The sequence below is a fragment of the Marmota flaviventris genome, chromosome 3 (assembly GCF_047511675.1).
Source record: "Marmota flaviventris isolate mMarFla1 chromosome 3, mMarFla1.hap1, whole genome shotgun sequence".
NCBI classification, from domain to species: domain Eukaryota; kingdom Metazoa; phylum Chordata; class Mammalia; order Rodentia; family Sciuridae; genus Marmota; species Marmota flaviventris.
Genome location: NC_092500.1, coordinates 137,363,084 through 137,388,440, shown reverse-complemented (window position 1 = coordinate 137,388,440; position 25,357 = coordinate 137,363,084). Strand labels below are relative to the sequence as shown.

The 25,357-nt window shown below is 32.5% G+C and overlaps 1 protein-coding gene across 8 annotated transcripts in view; it reads right to left on the bottom strand.

Moving 5' to 3' along the window:
- Micu3 (mitochondrial calcium uptake family member 3) overlaps window positions 1–25,357 on the bottom strand; it is a 114,136-nt gene that overhangs the window by 65,089 nt on the left and 23,690 nt on the right. For 7 of the 8 annotated variants that reach the window (XM_071610418.1, XM_071610417.1, XM_027954712.3 and 4 more), the window contains exons 2-4: window positions 9,263–9,416; window positions 4,921–4,952; window positions 114–192 (exon numbers count right to left, since the gene is read on the bottom strand). In XM_071610418.1, coding sequence (XP_071466519.1) covers window positions 114–192; window positions 4,921–4,952; window positions 9,263–9,416 — 265 coding nt within the window. Of the gene's footprint in view, window positions 1–113; window positions 193–4,920; window positions 4,953–9,262; window positions 9,417–25,357 lie in introns of those variants that run through there. The other variant, XM_071610423.1, reaches the window with a different exon arrangement.

Genomic DNA, 25,357 nt, shown 5'->3' with positions numbered 1-25,357 from the left:
TATACATATATGCAATTTTAAAAATTACTACAGGTATGGGAGAAATATACACACATGAATAGTATAATCAGCAGTGTCAATATTAAAATGTGTAAGTACTCAAATTAACTTACCTCTTTCTTTAAGATTTCGAAATAGCTTTGATGATCCCTTCCAAACTGGTGGTGTTTCTGAAAGCATTTGATTTAATTCCTATGACAGAAGGTGTCATATATGTAAATACTTTCTTAAAAAATAGAGTTAAAAAGTTGAATGTTCAAGCAAAAAAAAAATCAATTAAAAGACCTCAAATGTGGTATATTTATCCTATTTTTGTCCTACAGTTTATTCACCCACAAAATAACAATATTTGCCCACAGTGCAAATATAAAATAAATGATAAAGATCCTATAATGAATTAGAGCTACTCAAAATTTCAGATAAGTAACTGGAGTTATATATAGATAAGATAACCATATTAAGATAAAACAGTAAGTTTAAGTTCTGGAGTCAGTTATAAAGGAATAGTTTTATGAAAGCCACATGGATTTCTTCATCAAGGTCAATATGATCACCTGGCCTCATATTGTTCTTTTCAGCATTACTGGATTGAGGGGGTTTTGAGCAGAGGAGATTAATAAAGGAATATGCTAAAAAGGAATGAAGAGTATTTTTATGGTGACTCAAAGAATAAGGACAACTGATAAAGTGGAAAGACAGGGATATTGAGTTGTGACCAGTTTCAATTTTTTTCAGATTTTAATTTAAATAGGAAAGAACACAGACTCAACTGCTATCTGGTCAGCTTTAAAAAAAAAAAAAAACACACTGCTGGTGGGATATTATTAAAGAATTTAAATGTTTGTATCATTGCTCATATAATAATTTTGAATTATTGTGCATACTTCATAAAAATTACTAAATAAAAACTGTAATTTGGTTAATTGTAAAGAATACTGATTAAAGGATTTGGTAAGATAACAGACTAATCTGAAATTTAAAAACCACTCTGCTTAGTAACATATTAAAAAAAAAAAAAAAAAAAACAGAGACCACTTCTATTTCTATATCTGATCCCTCTTACTCAAACTGTGTGGTTCACCAACAATCTGGGTGTTACCTGGGAACTTAAGAATGAATTTCCATTCCTATATCCAGCCCTACTGAATCAGACTGTTTTTTCATATATCTCAGGAAATTTGGGGCATATGCAGGTTTCAGAAACACATCAAATAAATACTTCCTGATGTGGCAGTATCCGAAAATACTCTGTGGTATTTATAAATGATCATTGTTTTCTGATAACTTTGAGGACTTAAGATTTATTAAAATTTTTATATTTTGATTCATGATGAGAATCTCTCTCCTTATCCCCAGGGCCTACCTTGTTCTCTTGTATGTTGCAGTGCTGTATAAAAAGTTAACTTGACTGACTTTTGACCCTGGCCCCTGGGAGGGAGACTATAAATCTTGGATCACACTTGACTTTATGCTAAGGAAATGATTCAGGATGGGATCTGATCACCAGAAAGAACACTATGATTTGAAGTGACCCAGGCATAATGTCTTGAGAGGAAAAGGAATAGAAATTGAGTTCAGTTATACATATGGTCAATGATTCAAATAATCATACTAGGTCATAAAACCCCAAGAAAAGATCTGGAAAAGACCTGGATACCAAGCTCAGTGGAGCTTTCAGGTTGGTGAACACCCCCTGATTTCACATGAAGACGGCAAAAACGCTCTTTGTCAGGTCCCTCCCAGACCTAACCCTTTGTCTCTTCATCTGACTGGTCTTAATTTGTATTTTTTGTAATAAAACTGTAATCATTAGCATAGCATTTTTCTGAGTTCCATTAAACCTAAGGGGAATTGTGGTAAGGAACTGTGGCAAACCCCTGGTTTTGTAGGTCAGAAATATGGTGCCTGGAGATCCCTGAACTTACAGCAAGCATCTGAAATGAAGGCAGTCTCATTGGGTAACATGCCTTTATATAATCTCTTGGTGATTAGTGTCAGAATTAAACTGCAGTATTGCAAGAAGTATTGAATAGATGTTTTCTGAGTTAAATTAAGTTTCCCAAAATTACAGATGCTTTTTAAGGTATTTATACAACCTTCTCAAATGAGTACAGTTTTTTTTTAATTATACAGTTAATACATATACATCACAGGAAAATTAGTAAGCATAGATAAGAAAAAATAATTACGATCCAAGATAAACACATGTAAGTTTTAATATTCTTTTTATCTGATTCTGTAGCTGGAAATCCTTATATAGCATTTGTTACTGCAAATATTAAATCTTCCTCCTTTTATTACTTTGGAACATCCTCTTTTTAGTCCATATATTGTGGGCATATTTTCCTATCAAATATTCTTCATTTTCATATTAATGGCTTCATAGCAGTTGTCTATAATAGCAGTTCTAAAATTCATCTCTTTACATACTTAAAAATACTGTTAGCCTCAAAGACATATGGTTTATATGGGTAAATCTATTTTAAAGTAAAAACAAAAATTTTTTAAAGCACAAGAATACACAAGCATACATTCCATTAGCTGTCAGAGCAATGACGTCATCACTCATCATGCAGCCTCTTAGAAAAATCTACACTCTGAAGGAGTAAGAGTAAATAAAACAAGTATCTTTTCAGCATTATAATGAAAATGACTTGGACCACATACATCCTTGAAAAGGTCATTGCATTTAAAGAACTACAGTCTATATTATTCTACAACTTGTCGTTTTGCTTATCCTTGTATTTTCTAGGTCTATTCACTTCAATATATGTAGCTCTAATATATTTATTTATCTTAATTCTATATTACTATATTTATCTTTGGTATGTGTGTTTTACAATTCTTTTTATCCATTTCTCTAATGATTGACATTTATATGGTTTCTAAATTCTGTTGGAATTTTTGTTAGTGTTGCACTAAATTTATGGATAAATTTGGAGGAAACCAGTATCATTATGAGATAGCTTATTGTCATCCATGAATATGATGCTCCATTTATTCATGTCTTTTTTCCTTTCTTTCTTCTTCTTTTTTTTTTTTTTTTTGGTACTAGGGATTAAATACACCCAGGGGCACTTAACCACTGAGTCACATCCCCAGCCCTTTTTGTTATTTTATTTTGAGACAGGGTCTCTCTCCCAAAGTTGCTGAAGCTATCTTTGAATTGGCAATCCTCCTGCTTCAACCTCCCAGACTGCTGGGATTCCAGGTGTGTGTCATAACGCCCAGCTCATTTACTTTTGTCCTTTTAAAAATGTGACTTAATAACTTCTTCCACACTTTCTATTATTACACTTTTAAGTATGTAATAATTCTTGTGAAATTCATTTATTTGATAATAATTTCTAATTGCCACTGCTATGGCAGAAGCCCCAAACCAGCACGTTAATTAACTTTGGTTCACTGATCTTACATTCAATAATAACCTTGAATTTATTTGAATAAATCTCTGCATTTTTAAATTTTTCTCTCAGGCATATTATTTGCTACTATTCCAATCACTGGATCCTTTCTTTTTTTTTCCTCTTTGTCATTTTGCATGTTATGGCCTGAACTGTGTCCTCCTTCCCCCCAAATTCATATGTAAAGTCCTAATTCCCAATATTTCAGAATCTGGCTATATTGGAGAGGTATTCTTTAAAGGTAATTGTATGAGGTGGCCCTAATCTGATATGACCAGTGTCCTTATAAGAAGAGATTAGAACACAGACATTCACAGAGGAAAGACTATGTGAAGATAGAGGGAGAATACAGCTATCGAGAGCCAAGGAGAGAGGCCTCAGAAGAAAATGACCTGTTGATGCCCAGATTTTAGACTTCTAGCTTCCAGAACTGTGAGAAAATAAATGCCTGATAAGTTACTCAGTTTGTGCTACTTTGTTATGGCAAACTAGAAATATAAGCTAATGAGATGTAATACTTTGCTAGGCCTCTAATAAAATGTAGTGAAATAGTTGTAATAGCAGGTATATATTTATTATATCTGACTTTAAAAGAAAATGTCTCTAATGTTTCACCAGAAAACGTGTCATTTGCCATAGGCTTTTGAGGATTCCCTTTAGTTAAGGAAATTAGAAATGACTAAATCAAAAAATAGAAAATTATCAGTACATTAGTAGTCTCTCTAAGCCCCTCACTGATGATGTTACCCTTTATCTCCCCTAGAAGTAAAGGACATCTTGAATTTTATGTTAATCATTTCTCAGTCTTCCCACCTATGAATGCAATCCTAAGTAATATGGTTTTACTTTCCCAGTTTGGGACTTTATGTAAATAGGATTATATTTCTTAAGTGAATTGCTTATTTTGTTTATCATTACATTTCACTGAGGTTCATCTAGTTATAGCATTACTACAAAGCCTTTTTTTCATTATTCTATACTATTTACCATATGACTATATCAAAATTTATATGTCTACTATTAATATTTATGTTATTTTATGCCATTATGAACAATCTACCAACATTTTTGTGAACCTCTCCTGCATATAAGCAATGGTTTCTCTAGTTATACACACAGGTGTGAAATTAATGGGTCATAAAGGACATTCAAGTTTAACTTTACTAGGTACATGTGTATGCATTGCTATAGAATTTAAACCCAGACATGTAATTGCAAAGTTCAGGGTGTATATTATCTTTAATTTCATCAGATAATACCAAATTGTTTTCCAAATAGGAGTATACCAGTTTACATTTACAAATGATATTTACCATTGAGCTATAGCTTTACTAGTCCTTGGAATTCTCTACCTTTTTTATTTTCTGACAACATGGAGGATTAAAAAAAAAAAAAAAGAGTACCATGATGTGATTTTAATTTTAAAAATACATATAAATACATGTGTGTGTATGTGTGTTTGTATGCTTGTGTATATGAATATGCATGCATATGTATACCAAGAGCTTTAACTTACCTGTTTGGATAGCGACTTCCATGTTTTAGCAACTAAAATAAATATAAAATAATTAGATAATAAATACTCCATGTAATGTATATCCATATTCAGTAGCCATCTATAAGCATAACTCAAAGCCAGGCTTCTATGTCCAAAAAGCAAGGATTTTTAAATCTCAAGATCTGAATTTAAGGTATGATCTTATCTGTTTCATGTACTACAAACTGTTCATAATAAATATTATCAGTAGAATAGGAAATATTTTTCCATAACGAGATTGTTTTAGTTTGGTGATTCCTGAATATGTTATTTTTTATTGATTAAAACAAATAAATTACAGCGGAATGCATTACTATTCTTATTACACATATATAGCACAATTTTTCATGTCTCTGGTTGTATATAAAGTATGTTGATACCAATTCGTGTGTTCATACACATCTCTAGCAATTAGAGAAATGCAAATCAAAACTACTCTAAGAAATCATCTCACTCCAGTCAGAATGGCAGCTATTATGAAGACAAACAACAACAAGTGTTGGCGAGGATGTGGGGAAAAAGGTACACTCATACACTGCTGGTGGGACTGCAAATTGGTGCAGCCAATATGGAAAGTAGTATGGAGATTCCTTGGAAATCTAAGAATGGAACCACCATTTGACCCAGCTATCCTTCTCCTCGGGTTATACCCAAAGGACTTAAAATAAACATACTACAGGGACACAGCCACATCAATGTTTATAGCAGCACAATTCACAATAGCTAAACTGTGGAACCAACCTAGATGCCTTTCAGTAGATGAATGAATAAAAAAAATGTGGCATATATACACAATGGAATTTTATTCAGCAATAAAAGAGAATAAAATCATGGCATTTGCAGGCAAATGGTTGGCGTTGGAGAAGATAATGCTAAGTGAAGTTAGCCAATCCCCAAAAAACAAATGCCAAATGTTTTCTCTGATATAAGGAGGCTGATTCATAATAGGATAGGGAGGGGGAGCATGGGAGAAATAGATGAACTCTAGATAGGGCTGAGGGGTGGGAGGGAAAGGGAGGTGGCAGGGTGATGGATTCCTGGATTTATAAGAAAGTGAATTTATTCCATATTAAACATGTTATGAGATTAAAAGCACAAATAATAATATTCATAAAATATTCATATAGGAATAAGATATATTAATATTCCTGAAAATAATTCATAGATAAGATCTCTCTAGGACAAAGAAGGATATGGGGAAAGAGAAAAAGAGATGACAGAGCAGGTAAAGTAAGAGGGAAACTCTTATTGTGTTTTTTCATTCTTCTTCGCTACAGCTACTTAAGAAACATCTTGGAACACTAGTATTGTAGTTGAATAAAACATTTGGGATCACTTTCTTTTTCTATTTCCTCTTCACACCCCTGAAAATTGCAAGCATTATAAAACTTATGTTCAATCAGTATTGTTGGGTTTTTTTGTTGTTTTTGTTCATATTTGAACATTATAAATATGTAATGCCTGCCTAAGAATTATTTCCAAATTGAGTAAGTCTTATAACAGCTGCATTAAGAAAACTGGTATATATTATTTTAGCTTTATTACACTGATGACAACCAATCATTGTTTCTATATTGAATGGAGCAATGTATAATCAACAATACAGCAAATTAAAAATTACAAGAAAGGTACTTTTCTTTTGCTATGCAACTCTTTTTAAGGCAATATAACAACTCATTTTAAGACCAAAGAGAAGAAATAAGCTTCTAAACTTTGACAAAATAATTTTCATGGAGATAGATTTCTATGTCATAATAACATTCTTCCTTTACCAAAGAGAGTGTATAAAAACATGTAATCAAATGATTAAAATCACAGGCTGTAAATTATAATTTAGCAATAACATTAACCATAAGACTATATATTCATTTAATAATGCCACTTTACTTTTTAACAATGAAAAAAGAACAGATTTATGATTTATGATAATATTTATGATTCTGTTGCTCTTAAAATATACCCATAAAACAAAGGAAGAAAAATGAATGGTGCAAAAGTACATGCACATGTTCTTATGCAATGTTCATAAGCTATTTATCAAAAGAGGAAGTTAGACATACTCTTGAGTTTTGTAGGGTTTATGAGATTACCACAGTAAATTATTCACAAAAGATATATTCATTCTGCTGGAAATGTTCCATGTTCAATATTATTAGCTTTTGTAAAAGTAAAAAGGTTAAAGAGCCATTAAGGCTGTTCTTCAAAGGATTTTCTGACTTTCTAAATTCATTTGTCTCATATGAAATTACTACATATGTAAATATAACTTAGGTGGAGAGAAAAGACTTAAATTCTATTGGAAATATTTTATTTCTTAAGCTATAGTTTATGTTCTTTATATTTTAATATTATATGTATGAAATATTTTTAAAACAATACATTTTAAAAAATCTAAATTAAGGGCTGGGGTTGTAGCTCACGTGAGGCCCTGAGTTTGATCCTCAGCACCACCTAAAAATAAACAAATAAAAAATGGGGATATTGTGTCCCTACAACTAAAAAAAAAAAAAAAAGAAAAAGAAAAAAGAAAAAAAAATCTAAATTAATAATTTTTGATGTATAAAAGTAATCAATTACTAATTGTAGTTCTAAATATGAAATTCACCTGTTAAGGTCTAAATTTTAAAGAGGAATTTCTAAACAAGAAATTTTCTAGTTTTCAAACAAATTTTTAAAAAATTCTGGTTATGAACTCAAGTGATGATGATGATTATGATGGCTGTATCAATATTCACTAAATTCTCACTGTGTCAAGCACTACACTAAGCAGTTTTTCAATCTCCAAAAATTCTTCTGAGGTTATTATTACTTGCAGTTAATAAAGTTAATACAGACTACTTAATAATAAACACTTAAAAATCCATATTATACAAAATCAATTTAATAAGGGGGATATAATTATCATAGCCTTCAAATTATTTTTTAAAGGAGCCCTTTTTAATTTTCCAGCCTTTTCTATTATTACTGCCCTATATATTCCCAAAGGGGCTGCTATAAGTATACCAATACCCTCTTGATTTTATATTTTTGTTCACATAGTTTCCTCTCCTTTACATGCTACTCCCTCAGTCAATGGTCAAAATCTCATTTAAAAATATATTTATTATAGGCTAAAATCTTCCAAGATCAAGCCTCTTGCCACAGTCCGGCTGCAGGACTCTAACAGCCTCTACCTTAAATTCCACTCCAGCCACATTTCCTTTCTTTTTTTGTAAATATCTCCAAAGAGTTGTTTACATTCACTATATTCACTTCTTCATCTGCTATGCAGCCCTACAATCTGGTCTCTGCCCTAATCAGTCCACTAAAACATCACTTTAAAAAAATCATCAATAATCTTCACTATAGTACATCCACTAGATGTACTATTTAACTTCTCAATAGTATTCTACTTATTTGATCATTCTGGCCATTTTCTTTGGCTTCTATGATTCTAAACACTTCTGATTTTTCTTTTAGTCAACTTAAATGAATTGAGACAGATCCACTTGTCTTATCTTTCATATGTTCAACATATCTTAAACACATTATGTCTAAACTGAAATCATAATTTTTCTCTTCAAACCTCATTCAGTGAAGCCAGTCATTACTCTTTCATCACTATCTTTGGAGGCTTTTGAAGCTTGAACTACCACTAGCCATGCTGTGAGACAGTATCAAAGAATATTTACAATTATCAGAAAAAGATATGAAAATACCCACTCCCATTATCAGTGAGGTGGATATCCTTCATATACTTACATGAATTAATCAAGTAAATGAAAAAGTGTGAAAATATTTGGTCTTCTGGAGAAATTTTATATCAATTTATAAATAAGTAATTTATATGAATAAAATATATATTCCAATAGGTTGAAAACAAAAACACATATGAGAATCCAGTTATCTGTTATTAAATTAGGTATCAAGAAATTTGCAAGAATGTGCATAATGCCAAAAGGTTTGAGAACCACTAACACATGGAAATGTGAGAAAAAATTAACCTACATTTATATTGCAGGAGCAATGACAAGTGCAAAAGAGATTAATCTGTTCAGATTAGATAAAAGTATGAGTATGCAGGGCCTATTATAAAGAATATCAAAAGTAAGTTGGTGTTGAATTTTAATGTACAAGGAAGAGGAAACAATTGATAATTTGTGATAAAAGAAAATAGATAAGGGTTTATAAGAAATATTATGGTAACATTGTATAGCATATGTCTTGAAATACTATACTATTTTTCTAGTTATTCTAAAAAGCATATACTGCTGCATACTTTTACAAAGTAGAGATAACAATATAATCTAACATGATTAAGATAATCTTAAAATATACTTACATTTGGGCTCATCTGTCGTAACAGCCAAAATAAAATCATACGGAGTCATGAATAACTGCCCTTCACATTCTATAGATGCAAACAAACGAAATCGCCTTTCCCTAGATGTAGCGTAGAGGTCTAAGTCTTCAATATCTGTTCTGCCAACAGCAACCTAAAGTTAATAAAGCAAATAAATTTTGAATGTGTGAAACAACTTCTCCTTTTAGAAGATAAATATCTTTAATTATGTTAATAGTAAATTAATCAAGTAAAGAAAAAGTGTGAAAATATTTGGTATTCTGGAGAACCTTCATCATTTTATAAATAAGTAATTTACATGAATAAAATGAATCAAAAGATTCTACTTTGAATGTCATTAAAGACTTGAAGATTTCTGAATAGGCACTTCAAAGATTTATTATTTTTTGAGTGGTTTATATCTTAAGTTTTGGTTGTAGAGAACATTAAATTACAGAGCCAGTGGTACCTTTAGAGGAAACACCAACACTTGCTGAATGCTTACCATGTACTCTCTATATACTTCTTTATTTGATTAGAAGTCAATTCATTTAAGTCCATTAATTTTCTAAAAGGAGAAACTAAAGCCTGATATGCTGCTCATGACTATCACTAAGGTAATCATACAGAAGTAATGTTTCAATTAAAGTTGGAATTACTAACTCTAGATCATTATGGTATATTAACCACCAAGAGTCATTCTGAATTTTGCCTAGAGTCAAGTTGAACAGAATTAGAAGATGGTGTGGGGGGGAGGGTCCTGTTTTTGTTCATTTCCTTATAGACAATTTTCCATTGTTATTTATTTTCTTTCTGAACTAAATATAGGAAATTAATTTTTTAATAGAAGGATTTCCTGATTATAAAATTAATGTCTATACAATGTAGAAGCATTTTTAAATATTTATAGATATATCGTATCATTTTTGGCAAAAGAAATGGAATTAAACTATTTATGCTATTCAATAATCAGAACTCCATTAAATATATCAGGGCCACTTTCTTATGACATTAGGATATTCTAGTAGCTACTGCATATAATTGGAAGATTTTTGAATTTAAAAATCAATAGATATAATTATTTTGCTTTCTTTTTTGACAAAAATGGGATTATACTACATACAGAGTTTAGTAATCTATAGTCTTTTTTACTATTAGGACCATTATCCTATGTCACTATTAAAGTAGAAGACTATTTTGAAAAACTATAATATTTCATGGTAAGATTTTATAAGTAATAATAAACAATTCATTGTGGCTAAATATTCAGATGATTTTTAGCTTTTTACTATTATAAAACAATGGTATAATAATCAGCTTGCCAGGCGAGGTGGCATACGCCTGTAATCCCAGCAGCACAGGAGGCTGAGGCAGGAGGATCACAAGTTCAAAGCCAGTTTCAGCAATAGCAAGATGCTAAGCAACTCAGTGAGACCTGTCTCTAAATAAAATATAAAATAGGGGATGTGAGTCGAGTACCCTTTAGTTCAATTCCCGGAACTCCAAGCCCCGCCTCAAATCAGGCTTGAAAATATTTAGAAATATCCACAAGTAGTTCCTTGGGATTAATTCCTATGAGTAGAATTGGTTAGGCAAGACCTTTTTATACATCCTAAAGGAGTTTATAGTTATTTATGGGCTCACCAACAATATGTAAATTTTCACATATTTCATAAAACTAATTTATATTAGAAAAACTTCTTATTTAGGATGGCAAGTTTATTATCTTTATTGTCTCTATTTTTTGCCTATTGAGTCTTAAAGCAAATTATGTACAAAATATTAAAGTTATTTAAGTATCTCATCCTTTGGGAAACCAAAACAAGCTATCCAAAAGCATTTTCAACAAAGAGACTACTTTTTTATTTCTAAGTAACACTTTATTAAATGAAAAGTCAGACAAATGATGTTTTCCACCATTTTGAAGATGATGACATTTCAAAACATTACACAAATAATTAAATAAACACTAAAAGAAAGAAAATTTCACTCCCTACTTTTTCTTTCCTTTTTTTGCAGTACTGGGGATAGAACCCAGGGCCTTGTACATGACATTGGTCAAGGATTCTGAGCTACATCCCTAGTCCCATTCCCCATTTTTTGATGGTATGTACACGAAAAGGAATAAGGGGTGTCTGACTTTAACGTGTTTACAATCTATGTAGAGTAACACAATACTAGTTGGAAAAAGAAAAGATACAAACATGGAGAAAGTAAATAAGTCGTCAAATGAAAGTAAATAGAAGAAAAGTACTATAGGTTGATGTTAAAAAGAAGTTTTCCTTAAGAAGAAAATACAAGTTTTATGTATTTTGAAGAGAGATGTACCCTGCAAGTTTATCCAGCACATTTGAAAGATGATGATGGTCTTCCCTGGAATAGAGGATTTACATTCATGAAGAAGTAAAGGGAAGATATGGCCAGTTAATAATGATTTCTGAACCCCAGGCTAAAGCACTGGATTTAATCTAACAGAAAACAAAAGGTTTTGGAAAATTCTTAAGTGGAGCAATAAGAAAAGAAAATGGTATCTCGAAGATAAAGCAACCCATACCAAAGACAAAAGGGCTCAGTATTATATTAATAACAACTGCTCAAGCAATCCATAGATACTAGGAAATTGTTTTGGCTCTGCCTCAAGTAAAACATGATACACTAAACAACCTAATGATAATTATGAACAATAATCTCCCTTACTAGTGCTAAGTTACCAGCTTAGTAACCTTGTATACACATATTCCAGGGCTTTCTTCCTCTAAGAGCTGGAAAACAAATCTTGCCTGTGATCAGTCTGCTTTTTTTGGTGGTGCTGGGAATCGAACCCAGGGCCTTGTGCATGTGAGGCAAGCACTCTCTACCAACTGAGCTATATTTCCAGCCCCCTGCTTTTTTTTTTTTTTTTTTGGCAGTAAAACAACCTCCTTTATTCCTGTCTTTTTTCCAGTTAATTTTTCTTCCTATGTGCAACTTATGGAACCAGTTTCGAGGCAAATTCACGTATTCCGTGCTCATATAAACAAATATTAATGCATATTTTTCCAACCCAGTTCTCGGTTCTTGACACTTTTAAAGCCTACTGAACACATTATTCTGCGCCTATTTTGCTTTTTTCTTACTAGACTATTTCCCTGGGCTTATTAGTAACCCAAATCAATCATGATTTATCTCCAGTGAATTTCATGGTTGGCCACTGACTGAACTCCCACTGTTTTTGTACCACAACTTGAAGCCTCAGATGAATGTAATGAATCACAATTTTGCTTATAAACTTTATATTTGCCTCAACTTAATATGACTTGATCTGTGATTTCTGCCTCTACCTCGTGCTGCCATTAGTGTCTATGGTGCCTGTTTTCTCATCAAATTTTCCTTCCTTAAGCATAGTCTATTAATTGTCCCAGCATGCTAAACCTGCTTGACCACTGTAGCTGGGAACTCGATCCACATTTTATGAGCTAATGCTTACAACTCCTTCTCCTTTACCTCTGCTAACAATTAACAAAGCCTATAGCTCCCCTTTAATTTCTTACATCCACCCATTGTCACCACCTTTGTTCAAGCGCTTATTACTATTTTCCTACAGTTTTACTTTAACAGCCTGTGATATTTGCATTTTTAACCACTGAAATAAGGGTATGAGAACAAATCTTACCAAGTAGTGTTAATGGTTATCATTAATACTTCACTGCATGAATTTCACCCCTTGTTGCCTTGCTCATCACTTTTGATAACAGCATTAGGTGGTGCCCACAGGTCTCATCTTAAAAGAAGGGTTGGGGAGAAGTATGGGAATGTTTTGTGTCCAAATACCCCCAAATATATGCATATGTTTGTGTGTGTACACACCCATGGGCTCACACATGCACCCTAAAAGAGAAGAATATGATTTATGAATTAAAGAGAAAACTAGAGTATAGGTGCTTTAAAAAGCTTTGATACCACCAGCTTGTTGCTTCTTCCATTGCCTTGTCTCAGTTTAGTATAATCACACAATCTAATAAATATTGGTACCACTCAAATGAAATATGGACTGGCAAAAAAGTGAAGAACAATTATTGCAATCCCACTAAACTGGCCTAATTTCAGAAAAGTCTAATTGCCAACAACTGAGGATAACTGGACTCATCAGGTTATCTGAGAATGAGATGGGAAGAATGCAGAAGAGGACATCAATCTTTGGATTGGGTTTAAAATTTTCTATTCTCTTCCACTGACTTATTTGTGTCTTTCTACTCTAATGGAATACTTTTTTAATTACTATATTTTCTAAGTATGCTTTAAAAAATGTTAGTGAACTTCAAAATCACTTTGTCAAGTTACACTTTTAAATTCCTACTAGTATTGTTTGGATTGACACCAAATTTTGGTTTTATTTAGGGAAACATGAAAGTCTCACAATATTATTTTTCCAACCTGGCAATAGAAATAGAATTTATTCAGTTCTTCAACTATAACTTCCAGTAAAGTTTTGTAGTTTTGGGGTTCTAGCTCAGTGGTAGAGCGCTTGCCTAGCATGTGTGAAGCACTGGGTTCGATTCTCAGCACCACATATAAATAAGTAAATAAAATAAAGGTCTGTCAACAACGAAAAAAAAATTTTTTAAAGTTTTGTAGTTTTCTATAATTTCTGAGTAATCTAAATTGAGAATGAGAACTTTTATTTCTATTATATATTCAACTGGTTATTTTTGATGTGTGGGAAAGCTGGGAACTTTAATGTATTTGCTTAGTGTCCAACTATCTTAGTAAAGTGTCTCATTAATTTGAATGACTTTTTAAATTTTGTCTAAGTACATGATAATAAATTCTTTCAAAATGGTGACAGTTGTAGCTTCTCCTTTCTGTAATTCCTTATTTTCATTGTCTTAGTTATCAGAAGTATAGGCATGTACAATGATTTTGGAAAATATAATAATATTAACCATTCTTGATTTGTTCTGAGGAGAATGATTCTATAACAAAGTACTTTTTTTTTTTTTTTTTTTTGAGATAGGGTCCTGTTTACTACACAAGCTGGCCTTGAACTTCTGATCTTCACAGGGCTGAGGAGGATGCTTCTAATGAACCACTAATAAAAGTAATGTTTGCTATTGATTTTGAGAATTATCAGGAATTGGTGTCTACCTGGTCTCCTTTTATTAACTAATAAATAAATTAGTATACTTTCCAAGATGAATATTTAACATCAACTAATAAGCTAATATATAATCATTCATTCTTTCAACAAATACTTGGTATGAGTTTATTATATACAGATGAATTAATTATAAAACAATTAATCAATTGGAAGATTACTTAATCTAAAACTGTTTTAGAAACAAATGTAAATAAATAAGCTTGTTCTGCCTACATATGCCTAACTAATTTCAACCATTTTGAATTTACATGCTTACTTGTCTGTAGTTTATCTACAGACTATGATATAATGGCACAAGATGAAGAATTTAATAATTTTTTACTGTAATAAAGTTCTGACCAAGTAAAACTTCACAGTATATAGTAAATTATCATAGAGTAGCTCATGAAGTTCTGCTGAGAATATCTGATATAATAGAATCTCTGAGGAAAGGGAAGCTGCAGGCCAGTTCATTACCGAAATGTCAGAAGGAATCCAGACCTTTAAGAGATTTAGCTTTACTTTAGAACCTCTCAAAGTTTAAAAAAAAAATTTCAACCCTCTGAAGTTTTAACATCACTATTATGAACATTCAGAAACACTCATCAACAAATAAAGGAGGAAATATCAAATCAGTTTACTAATTCTTTTGTCAGTTCTGCTTGCCTATAAATTACAATGACCTTATATCATGTTAATATTCTGAACTTTTTAAAAAACAAATACAGCCATTTCCCTGGATCACAATGGCATGTGATTTCTTGTCTCATATTACAAGGAATAGGTTAATACAAATATACCTGTATTTGCTAGCTAATCCACTTTATTTTAAATTCCACTTTTTGCTTATTTAAATCATTTATCCTTTAAAATTAATTTCTAAAGCTTAAAATTAACCTAAATAATCTTTCATTAATATTTATTTTTCAGTAAATGATACTTTTTGTATCAAAATTTCCAAAATAGTAAAAATCCACCAATAAGCGTAAAGCATAAAAGCCAATCTGAAAGCTCAAAAGCCTGATTTATATTTATTAGTTGTTAAAACATTAATTGCTAAAGGGAAAATCATTATTATCAGTTCAATATTATGCACTTAAAAATGAGTCTTTCAAAAGTGGTAACATATGGGCCATGTTATTTATGAACTGAAGGGATAAAGTGACTGAGAGGGTATATAGAAGTCACAGTAATTTGAGAAAAAAATCTTAATTTCTGTAGATTAACAGTCAAACTGAAAAATACATATTTGAGAAGTTGAAGTGACAGCCTTTAAAATGTTAAGAAATATTAAAGAGAAAACCCTTAGTCTTATACTGGCTAATAAGAAAAACTGAAGGGTAAGAGAATAGATAATTGAAAACTGAGCTAACTTAGCTTCAAAGAAATCATTTCTCTAAAGTAAACATTACACAAAGTTTCTGATTTCCATATTTTTTGGATATGCCTTTTCCAAAATGGTATTAAAAGGTGAAATATTTTGTCTGCATATAGTCCTAGCTTTGTTTGGATGGTTTTAGTATTATTACCAAACCTATTAACCAAGCTCTTCAATTCAGAAAAGACTAGTAACACAAGTTTTGTTAGGTAATAAGTATCATATCATATCATGGAGGTTATCTATACCTTATTAAAATATCAATTTAAAAATCTGTTCTAGTTAAAATTTTTAAGAGATTGAATGTAATCCTTTATGTCTTGAATTCATGCTTTCCCATCGGTCTCTGGAACCAATCCTGTGCCAAGTTTGAGGTAACCAAATACTCTCAGGCCAGGGATTTGGGTGTTGCTTGTCCTGTTCTTGGAACAGGAAAAGAGCATCTGGTTTCCCAATTTCACCTCTGAGTTCTCTATTTCCCAATTTCAGTATTTAGGTTTTTCCCTGCCAACCTGTGCCTGAGACCTTTTCAAGAGTTTCTCTGGAATTGTGATGCATGCTCTTCTAGCCACCCAGAGTTTTGTGTTGTTACTTCCCAGGTCTCTTTAATGCTTTTTTATTTTTATTCTTTCTGCTGTAGACCTCTACTAATTATCAATACATTCAATGTTTATTTTCTGTTAAACTTTATGAAATGAAGCGATGCTAACCAAAGTCTAAGCCAAACCTGTTGATTAAAAATAAGAATGAACCTAATTTTCATCTGTGCCCGGGATGAGCTCTAGAAGCTGGGATAGTCATTGAACTACAGTCATCCTGAGTAATATTTTAGTTCTACTTCAGTTCCCTGTTTAGTTTGCAATTTCTCTGAACATGAGCACTTATACCTTCCCAGGTATTGCCAAAGAGATGAATTTTTGCTCCATATCAAATGAAATATGTGATTCTTATACTCTTTTTACTCTGCTGTTTTCATACCCTCTTTATTTTATAATCTATTGCCCCAGATCAACACTCAATGACCACCTTTCTTATGATTAATCTTAAATGCTAACAATGCATTTTCCTTGAGAGTCAATATTTTACCTTATAAATTCTACTTATTTCCCTTATAAATTCCTATTACATCATTTTTATTCCTTCTCCCCACTCACAATGGGGGAGTTTACTATATATCTCTGTTATTAAAGCATTAATTCTTTGAGAAAAACAGGAAATTCTTACTTTTTTAGCTCCCTGATTAATTCAGTGCCTGACATGTGTAAGAGGCTAGGTAAATATTTACTGCATGAATAAATGAATGCTTGTGGATAAAACAATAATTGGCCACTGGGTAATAAGCGCCCAAAGGATACTAAATCATAGTCAAATGGACAATCAGAAGAAATGTTTGGGCTGTTAAGGAAAACCAAAAGAAAGTTTTCTAATATCAAATTAAGCATTTAGACTGAGATAACAAAAGAGAATACAAAGATCTAATGAAAAAGGAAATACATTATAGCTTAAGGATATCTATCTTTTTAAAGATATATTATCATTTTTGAGACGTAGTAATTGTATATATTATTGGGTAGAGTGTAACATTTAAAGATGTATTCAATGTGCAATGATTATATCAGAGTAACTGGCATATTTATCACCTCAGGCATTTATCACTTATTTGTGTTGAAAATATTCAAATACCTCTCGTTAGCTACTTTGAGATATTCTATTAATCACTGTCAACTATAGTTATCTTACTGTACTAAAGAACATGTTGTTTCTCCTATCCAATTGTACCCCTTTACCATAAACAAACAATCTTCTCTCCACCACTGCTTTCCCCCATATCTTTCCCAGGCTCTAGAAACTACTATTTGATTCTCCACTTCTATGATAGACTTTTTTTTTTTTTGGCTTTTTTAAATTAATTTTTTAATTTGTTTTAATTAGTTATACATGACAGTAGAATGTACTTATATACTTTGATATAACATACATAATGAGATATAATTTCTCATTTTTCTGAGTATACATATTGTAGAATCATATTGGTCATACAGTCACATACATACATAAAGTTATAATGTCTGTTTCATTCTATCTTTCTTATCCCCACATCCCCTGCCTTCCCCTTTCACTTCCCTCTACCTAATCTAAGGTAATGCTATTCTTTTTTTTTTTTTGCATTACAATTCTTAATACACATATATACCACAATTTTTGTATCTCTGTTTGTATATAAAGTATGTAGACATCCAAATCAAGTCTTCATACATGTACTTTGTATAATGATGTCCATCACATTCCACCATCCTTGCTAATCCCCTGCCCCCTCCATTTCCCTCCCACCCCTCTTCCCTATCTAGAATTCATCCATTCCTCCCATGCTCTCCCTCTCTACCCCACTATGAGTCAACCACCTTATATCAGAGAAAACATTCAGCATTTATGAGATAGATTTTTTTTGATTAGACATGATGAGATCATGCACTATTTGTCTTTATGTGCATGACTAACTTTAAACTAAATGATCTCCAGTTCCATGTATGTTGCTACGAACAACAGAATTTCTTTCTTTTTATGGTCAAATAGTATTCTATTTTGTATGTGTATCACTCATCAGTTGCTGGCCCTTAGGTTGCTTGCATTTCTTGTCTATTCTGAATAGTGCAACAATAGCACAGCAGTACAGATATCTCTTTGACATACTCCCATAATGGAATTGTTGGATCATATGGTAGTTCAATTTGTAATTTTTTTGAGGCATCTCTGCTGATTTTCATAATTGCTGTACTAATTTGCATTCCCACTCTGCACCCTTACCGGCATTCATTATTTATCTTTTTTATTATAGCCATTCTCACCTGTGTGAAATTTTATCTCACTGTAGTTTTGATTTGTATTTCCCTGATGATTAGTGAGACTGAGCATCTTTTCATACACCTCTTAGCTATTTGTACATCTTCTGAGAAATGTCTATATCAGTCTATGACCCATTTTTAATTGGGTTACTTGATTAGTATTGAATTTTTGGAGTTCTTACACATTCTGGATACTAACCTCTCATCAGATGTATAGCTTACAAATATTTTCTTCCATTCTGTAGGTTGTCCTTTTTTTTTTTTTTTTTTTAAAGAGAGAGAGAGAGAGAGAGAGAGAATTTTTTTTAATATTTATTTTTTAGTTTTCGGCGGACACAACATCTTTCTTTGTATGTGGTGCTGAGGATCGAACCCGGGCCGCACGCACGCCAGGCGAGCGCGCCACCGCTTGAGCCACATCCCCAGCCCCTGTAGGTTGTCCTTTCACTCTGATAATTATTTCTTTTACCGAGTGAAGCTTTTTAGTGATATATAACCCATTTGTCTATTTTTGCTTTTGTTTCCTATGCTTTAGGGTCTTGTCTAAAAACTCCTTGCCCATTCCAATGTCCTAAAGCATTTCCCTTGTTTTTTCTAGTAGTTTCATGATTTCAGGTCTTACATTTAAGTCTTTAATCCATTTTGAGTTGTTTTTGTAACTGGAAAGAGATTAGGAGCCCAGTTTCACTCTTCTGCATGTGGAGGCCTATTTTCTCCACCACCATTTACTGGAAAAAATGAAAAACTGTCCTTTCTCCACTGTGTGTTCTTGGCATCTTTGTTAAAAATCAGTTGGCTATAAATGTGTAGGTTGATTCTAGGCTTTCTGTTCTGTTCTGCTGATATATGCATCTGCTTTTATGACAATAATTTGCTGTTTTGATTATTACAGCTTTGTAGTATATTTTGAAATCAAATAGTGTAATACCTCTTGCTTTGTTCTTTTTGCTCAAGAATGCTTTTGACTACTTGGAATCTTTTGTGGCGCCATACAAATTTAATAATTATTATTATTGTTTTGTGAAGAGTGGTAGAGTTATTTTAGTAGGGATTGTACTGAATCTCTAGATGGCTTTGATAGAATGGACATTTTAATAGTATTGACTACTCCAATCCATGAACACAGAATGTCTTTCCTTTGTCTATGTATCTTCTTCAATTTCTTTCAGAGGTATTATAGTTTCCATTGTAAATACCTTTAACACTATGGTTAAATTTATTTCTATTTTCTTTTTTGGTAGTTATTGTAAATAAACTGCTTTCTTGATTTTATTTTGGATAATTCACTTCTGGCATACCGCAACAATACTAATTTTTATGTGTTAATATTGCATTCACAATTTCACTAAACTTGTTTATTAATGCTAATAGTTTTTGGTGCAGCATTTAAGATTTTTCTACATATAAGACCACGTCATCTTCAAACAGTGACAATTTGACTCTCTCTTTTTGAATTTGGATACCCTTCCCCTTTATTTCTCTTGACTAATTATCTTAAGCATGGGGTGAGGGGTGAAGTAGCGGAGGGGGGGGGGCTAGTCAGCTTGTGATAAATTCTCTCAGTTTTTGCTTGCCCTAGGAAAAGGTTATTTTTGAAGACATTGCTGGATATAGTATTCTTGGTTTTCAGGTTTTTCCCCATCACCAAATCCCAGGAGTTTGATCACATAATCCCATTTTCTCCTGGTCTATAAGGTTTCTGCTCAAACCTTGCTATTTATCTAACAGGGATCTCCTTATATGTTAGTTGATGCTTTTTTCTTGCTCTTTTTAGAATTCTCTCTTTGGCTTTGTGCTTCTAACAGTCTGACTATGATATAACTTGGAGAGGATCTATTTAAATTTAAAATCCTTGGAGCTTTCTAGACACGGTTGTCTATCTGTCAAGATTTGGAAAGTCTGCAGCAATTATTTGGTTGAATAGGCTTTCTATGCCTTTCTCTTCTCTTTTCATCTCCTTCTGGAACACCCATAATGTGAAAGTTTGTTTGCTTAATGTTGTCCCATAGGTCTTAAAGGCTTTCTTCATACTTTAAACTTTTCTTTTTGTCTAACTGGGTTATTTTGAAAGAACTATCTTCAAGTTCAGAAATTCTTCCGTCTAACCTATTCTGTTGTTGAGGTCCTCAACTGTATTTTTAATTTCACTTACTGAAATCTTTTGCTCCAAGATTTGTTTGTTCTTTTTTTATGATCTCTCTTTACTAAATTTCTCATTCATGTAATTCATTGTTTTCACAATTTTGTTGAATTGTCTGTCATTCTTATCTCATAAGCTTCCTTAAAATAAGTACTTTGAATTCTTTTTCAGGCAATTGGTCAATTTCCTTTTCTCTGGGATCTGTTCCTAGAGAATTAATGTATTCTGTTGGAGGCAGCAGGTTATCTTGGTTTTTCATGCTTTTTGTACATTTGGTGTATCAGTTGCCTTTACTAATTTTATAGGGTAGTTTTCATAGTAAAAGACTTTCTCCTGGTGATATGTCCTAAAGTACTGGTTGAATAGGCTATATTGGCTTTGGTTCCAAGTGGGAGCTTTAGTATAGTGTGTAGCTTCTTCAGCTATAATCAACAATGTCTATGGGCATCTCAGTGGCCTACACTGCAGGAATTGTGGAACTGCACCACAGGCTGGGTTGCAAATCTCTGAGGCAGAGTGGGTTCAGTGACAGCTCTGGATGCTGTGTGTCCAGCTATAGATGTGGGAGGCTCATCAGTTTCTGTGATCACACAGGGGAAAGAATGCCTGGGTGGGTCCAAGTAGATGTGATGCATCATGCTTGGTAGGGAAGTAGGCTGCCTGTCAGCACAAAGGACTGGGACACACTAGTGGGTCCATATGAGGTCCCTGTCAGATCTGAGGCCTGTGTGGGTAACTATGTGGGGTATCTGGAGGACAATCTGCTCAGAGCAGGCTGAGGCTGCCCAACTGCTTTCTGGGCCAAGAGTAGGTTGGCAAGAACACCTATATGCTTCTCAAAGCCTCAGTGAGCCAACCTTTTGTAAATAGGCTACTTACCTACGTCTCAGGGCTACCAGGAAGATGGTACAGTAACACAGCTACTTACTGCGGTTCTCAGCAGGCCAAACCACTCAGCAAAGTCTGCTTGGCTACCTCTATGGGTCAAGTTGCACAGGTGTTTATCTTTTAAAAGTTGGCTGAATATGCCATCCTTAAATTAATGTTGATTACTGATTAAGTTTAGCTGTTACAATAAGAAGGCTTAAGGGGGTTATAAGATGTTTATTATTTAAATAGAGTAAGAATTCTGGTAAAAAAATCTTAAAATAACTTTCACTTAATTCTTGAAGCTTGAAAAACTCAATTCTAGGCACTTCTCCTAAGTCATTATAATATATAAAATTGCATATTTGGACTTTAAGAAGTTTTTTGTACTTAAAATTTTAAAATAACTACAATGTTACTAACCACATAATATTTGGGTTTCTTTCCTTCAGTTAAACATTATCAATTCTTTCTACAACTTAAGAGTAATTTTTGTTTCCATAATACCTTTCTCAAAAGAATTACTGAAATTCACAAAACCTCCTAAGTTTTGACTAATTAAATGAAAAGAACAAATGGACAGCATCCAATAAGAATTCTGTCAACTTATACATTAGGGAAGGTCTGAAAAACCTTCCATGAAGAAGAAGAGTACAACCTTTCAAATTTGAATATCAGAAGTTTTAACATAGAAAAAAGCAGTATGTTGTTGGACAAAAACAAAAACAAAACCCTACAAACAAAGCATGAATATAACATGAAAGAACCTCAAATTTGGTAGGATTACAGGAGGAGCTTTATCAAAGATGGTGACGGCAGTAGAAGAAATGAAAAGTTAGAATAGGAAAGGTAAGCAAGATACAGTGTATGATTTTCTTGGCATAGTACTGAACAAGATCCAGACTCTGGATCTTAGCCAGGAATACCAGTGATGCACAGAGGTACCAGCAGCATGCAAACTGGCTGAACTCTACTATTCAAAGAATCGATGAGTAGATCACATCTAGAGAAGCCTGGGTACAGGAGAAGAAATTTAGTCTCTGTAAAACTGGCATAAGGTCACTGAAATATAAAGCAGAAATCTAAGAATAGAGGATTAGATATATGACTAGAGATAAATCACAAGGATTAGTTACTTCCACAATGACCAAGTGGCCAATTAAACCATTAAACCTGAAGTTTCTTATATTATCCTATTGGTCTTAGCGTCTGTGGTGAGGCTGGGCCTACAGATGGGCAGTTAGGTAAACTTTGATACCAGGACAATGTAGGAGACTAATCTCGCTAACAAACTCATTTTTGTCAAAAAGCAATCATTTCCCTTCCCAATAATAAAGGCTTTCTCCAAATAACTTCTTCTCTGCTATATTAAACAGGGTGGTCTAAATTCCTCAAATAAAATGGCTCAAGTACAACAAAAGTGAGTTCATGTCTTTCTTACATAAGGATCTAGAAAGAACATACTAGGACTGGGGATGGAGGTGGGATCAAGGAGTTGTTCTTCATGTGGCTGTTCAGAGACTCAGGGTAATGATGCCTCAGCCACCATCATTCAAAGGAGGTGGAGAATGTCAAGAAGTTCATGTGAGTAGCACTTATAGGCTAGGACTAGAAATGTTATAAACCACTTCTGCTCACGTTCAATTGAACCTAGTAACTTAGCCACACTTAAGTGCAAGGGATGTTGGCACACAGCTGAGAATCCAAATTCTAACTATCATGAAAAGATTATAGTCTATAGTTTGCAGTCTATCATACCACTTTGGGTGACATTAGGAGTAAAGAAATATAAAGGATTTGGGGGAAAACTTTAAAACTGTGTGTGTTTGCGTGTGTGTGTGTTTAAGAGAGACTAAGACTAACATCTAAAACAATCAAAATCTATAGGATTAAAAGCCTCATCAAGGTTACCTTCATCAATTTTGCAGGAAACATTAAATTACTGATTCACTCTGGCCAACAGTTCCAAACATTTTATTCCATGCAGAATGTATCTTTCAAAATCTTAAAACACAACCCCCATTGGCTCAAAATTTAATGTTGTTTGCTCCTGCACTCTCCCTAGCTTTGTTCTTCCAAATTTGGCAAAATGCTTCTATAACTCTGACCTTTTCACAAAACACTCCAATAAGACTAAGAAAACATTTGGGTCTGATCTTCCATCCTTGAATACTGAGAAAAAATAAAGTATAAACAGATGTTTTTAGCTCTTCTTCTACAGACCTACCTACGTTATTTAGGGAATGCTGAGCAGTAATTACCCTAACTGTCCTATAGTTTAATTTATAAAAACTGAATTCAACCAATTACAGGGATCAAGATCATGGTCTTCAAAAATTTGCTCCATAATTACAAAACTGAGTTATTACTAAACTCAATTTGATGACACGTTGATATACTCAAAACATTCAACAAAAATAATGACTCTAAAAAAAAAAAAAGACTCTAAAATCTAAAATGACTCTAAAAATAATGACTCTAAAATCTAACCTAAGTAACAGAAACAAAATATAAAATTTCTTAAAAATACATATATGTGTATAGATATGGTCTAAATTCTAACAATTTCATTTTTCATTAGTATAAAATTCACTCTGAAAATAAAATATCAAACTTCAAAACACTGAAACTACCAATTATGATTTTGACAAATATTCCTATTAAATATAATACAGTTATAATTTCTTGGCATCACATGGATATTATAATTACACATTTTGATAATTTTATAGTGCTATCTTTTACAGAATAGAAAAATATAGATATCACAAATTTAAGGTAATGTACAGTATTTTTAGGTACAGCAAATTTTGTTGAAGAATTGGAGTTTTTCGTATTAAAAAAAGGTATTACAAAGCTCCTGTTGAAAACTATACAACTATAGAGTTGTATAGTGTTTCATGTTTCAGAGTTGAAACATGAATTATCTTAAGCGTGAGGCCTTGCAGTAGAAAGATAAAAATCACAGAAATCTATAGCCAGAAGAGAATTTAAGTTTGCCTTTTCACATTATTCCTTTTAGGGAAAATACATCTTATACCTCCTAGGAAAACATTTTACAGTGACTACTTAATATTGTTTTTTGCTAAAAATATTTAAGAAATCTATCTCTAGAAAACTCCTGTCTGCTTGTTGAGAAATTGGGAGTTACATTCTAGGTCTTTAACCTCAGTTTTCCTACTTATACAAATGGATAATTTTATGTGGAAATAAAATTGCAAAAATACTCACAATGTACATAATTTATTCATAAAAATAATTATAACTTTAAGTTGTGAATCCTCTAAGTCATACTGACAGAGCAGAGAAGCTTAATAAGTGGTATGATAAAAGTTCCATTTTTAAGTTATCTTATCTTTCTAAATGAAATAAAAATATAGTGTCAATGTAATTATCTTCTTGGAATTTCCAAACACAGAACTTTGCAATCAGTACTTAGATGTTACTTCTTAAGGTACAGAAACTAGGGCCTTCAGGCAATAGAGTACATCATTACCCTTCCTATGAATAACAGAAAGCACAGTTCACTGCCAAGACAGTCTCATGTTACTTCAGGTCAACGATTAGAAAATTCACTCTGTGGTAAGGTCTGGTTTTCCCAGGGAGAAAGATTAAATGCCAGATAAAGGATTCACTACTAGACAATTAGAGAAACTGATGACTACAAGCTGATAATACCATAAAGAAGTAACTTGAAACAATTATATTATCTAAACATTGTACAATGTATTACCTTTTAGCAACCAAGAAA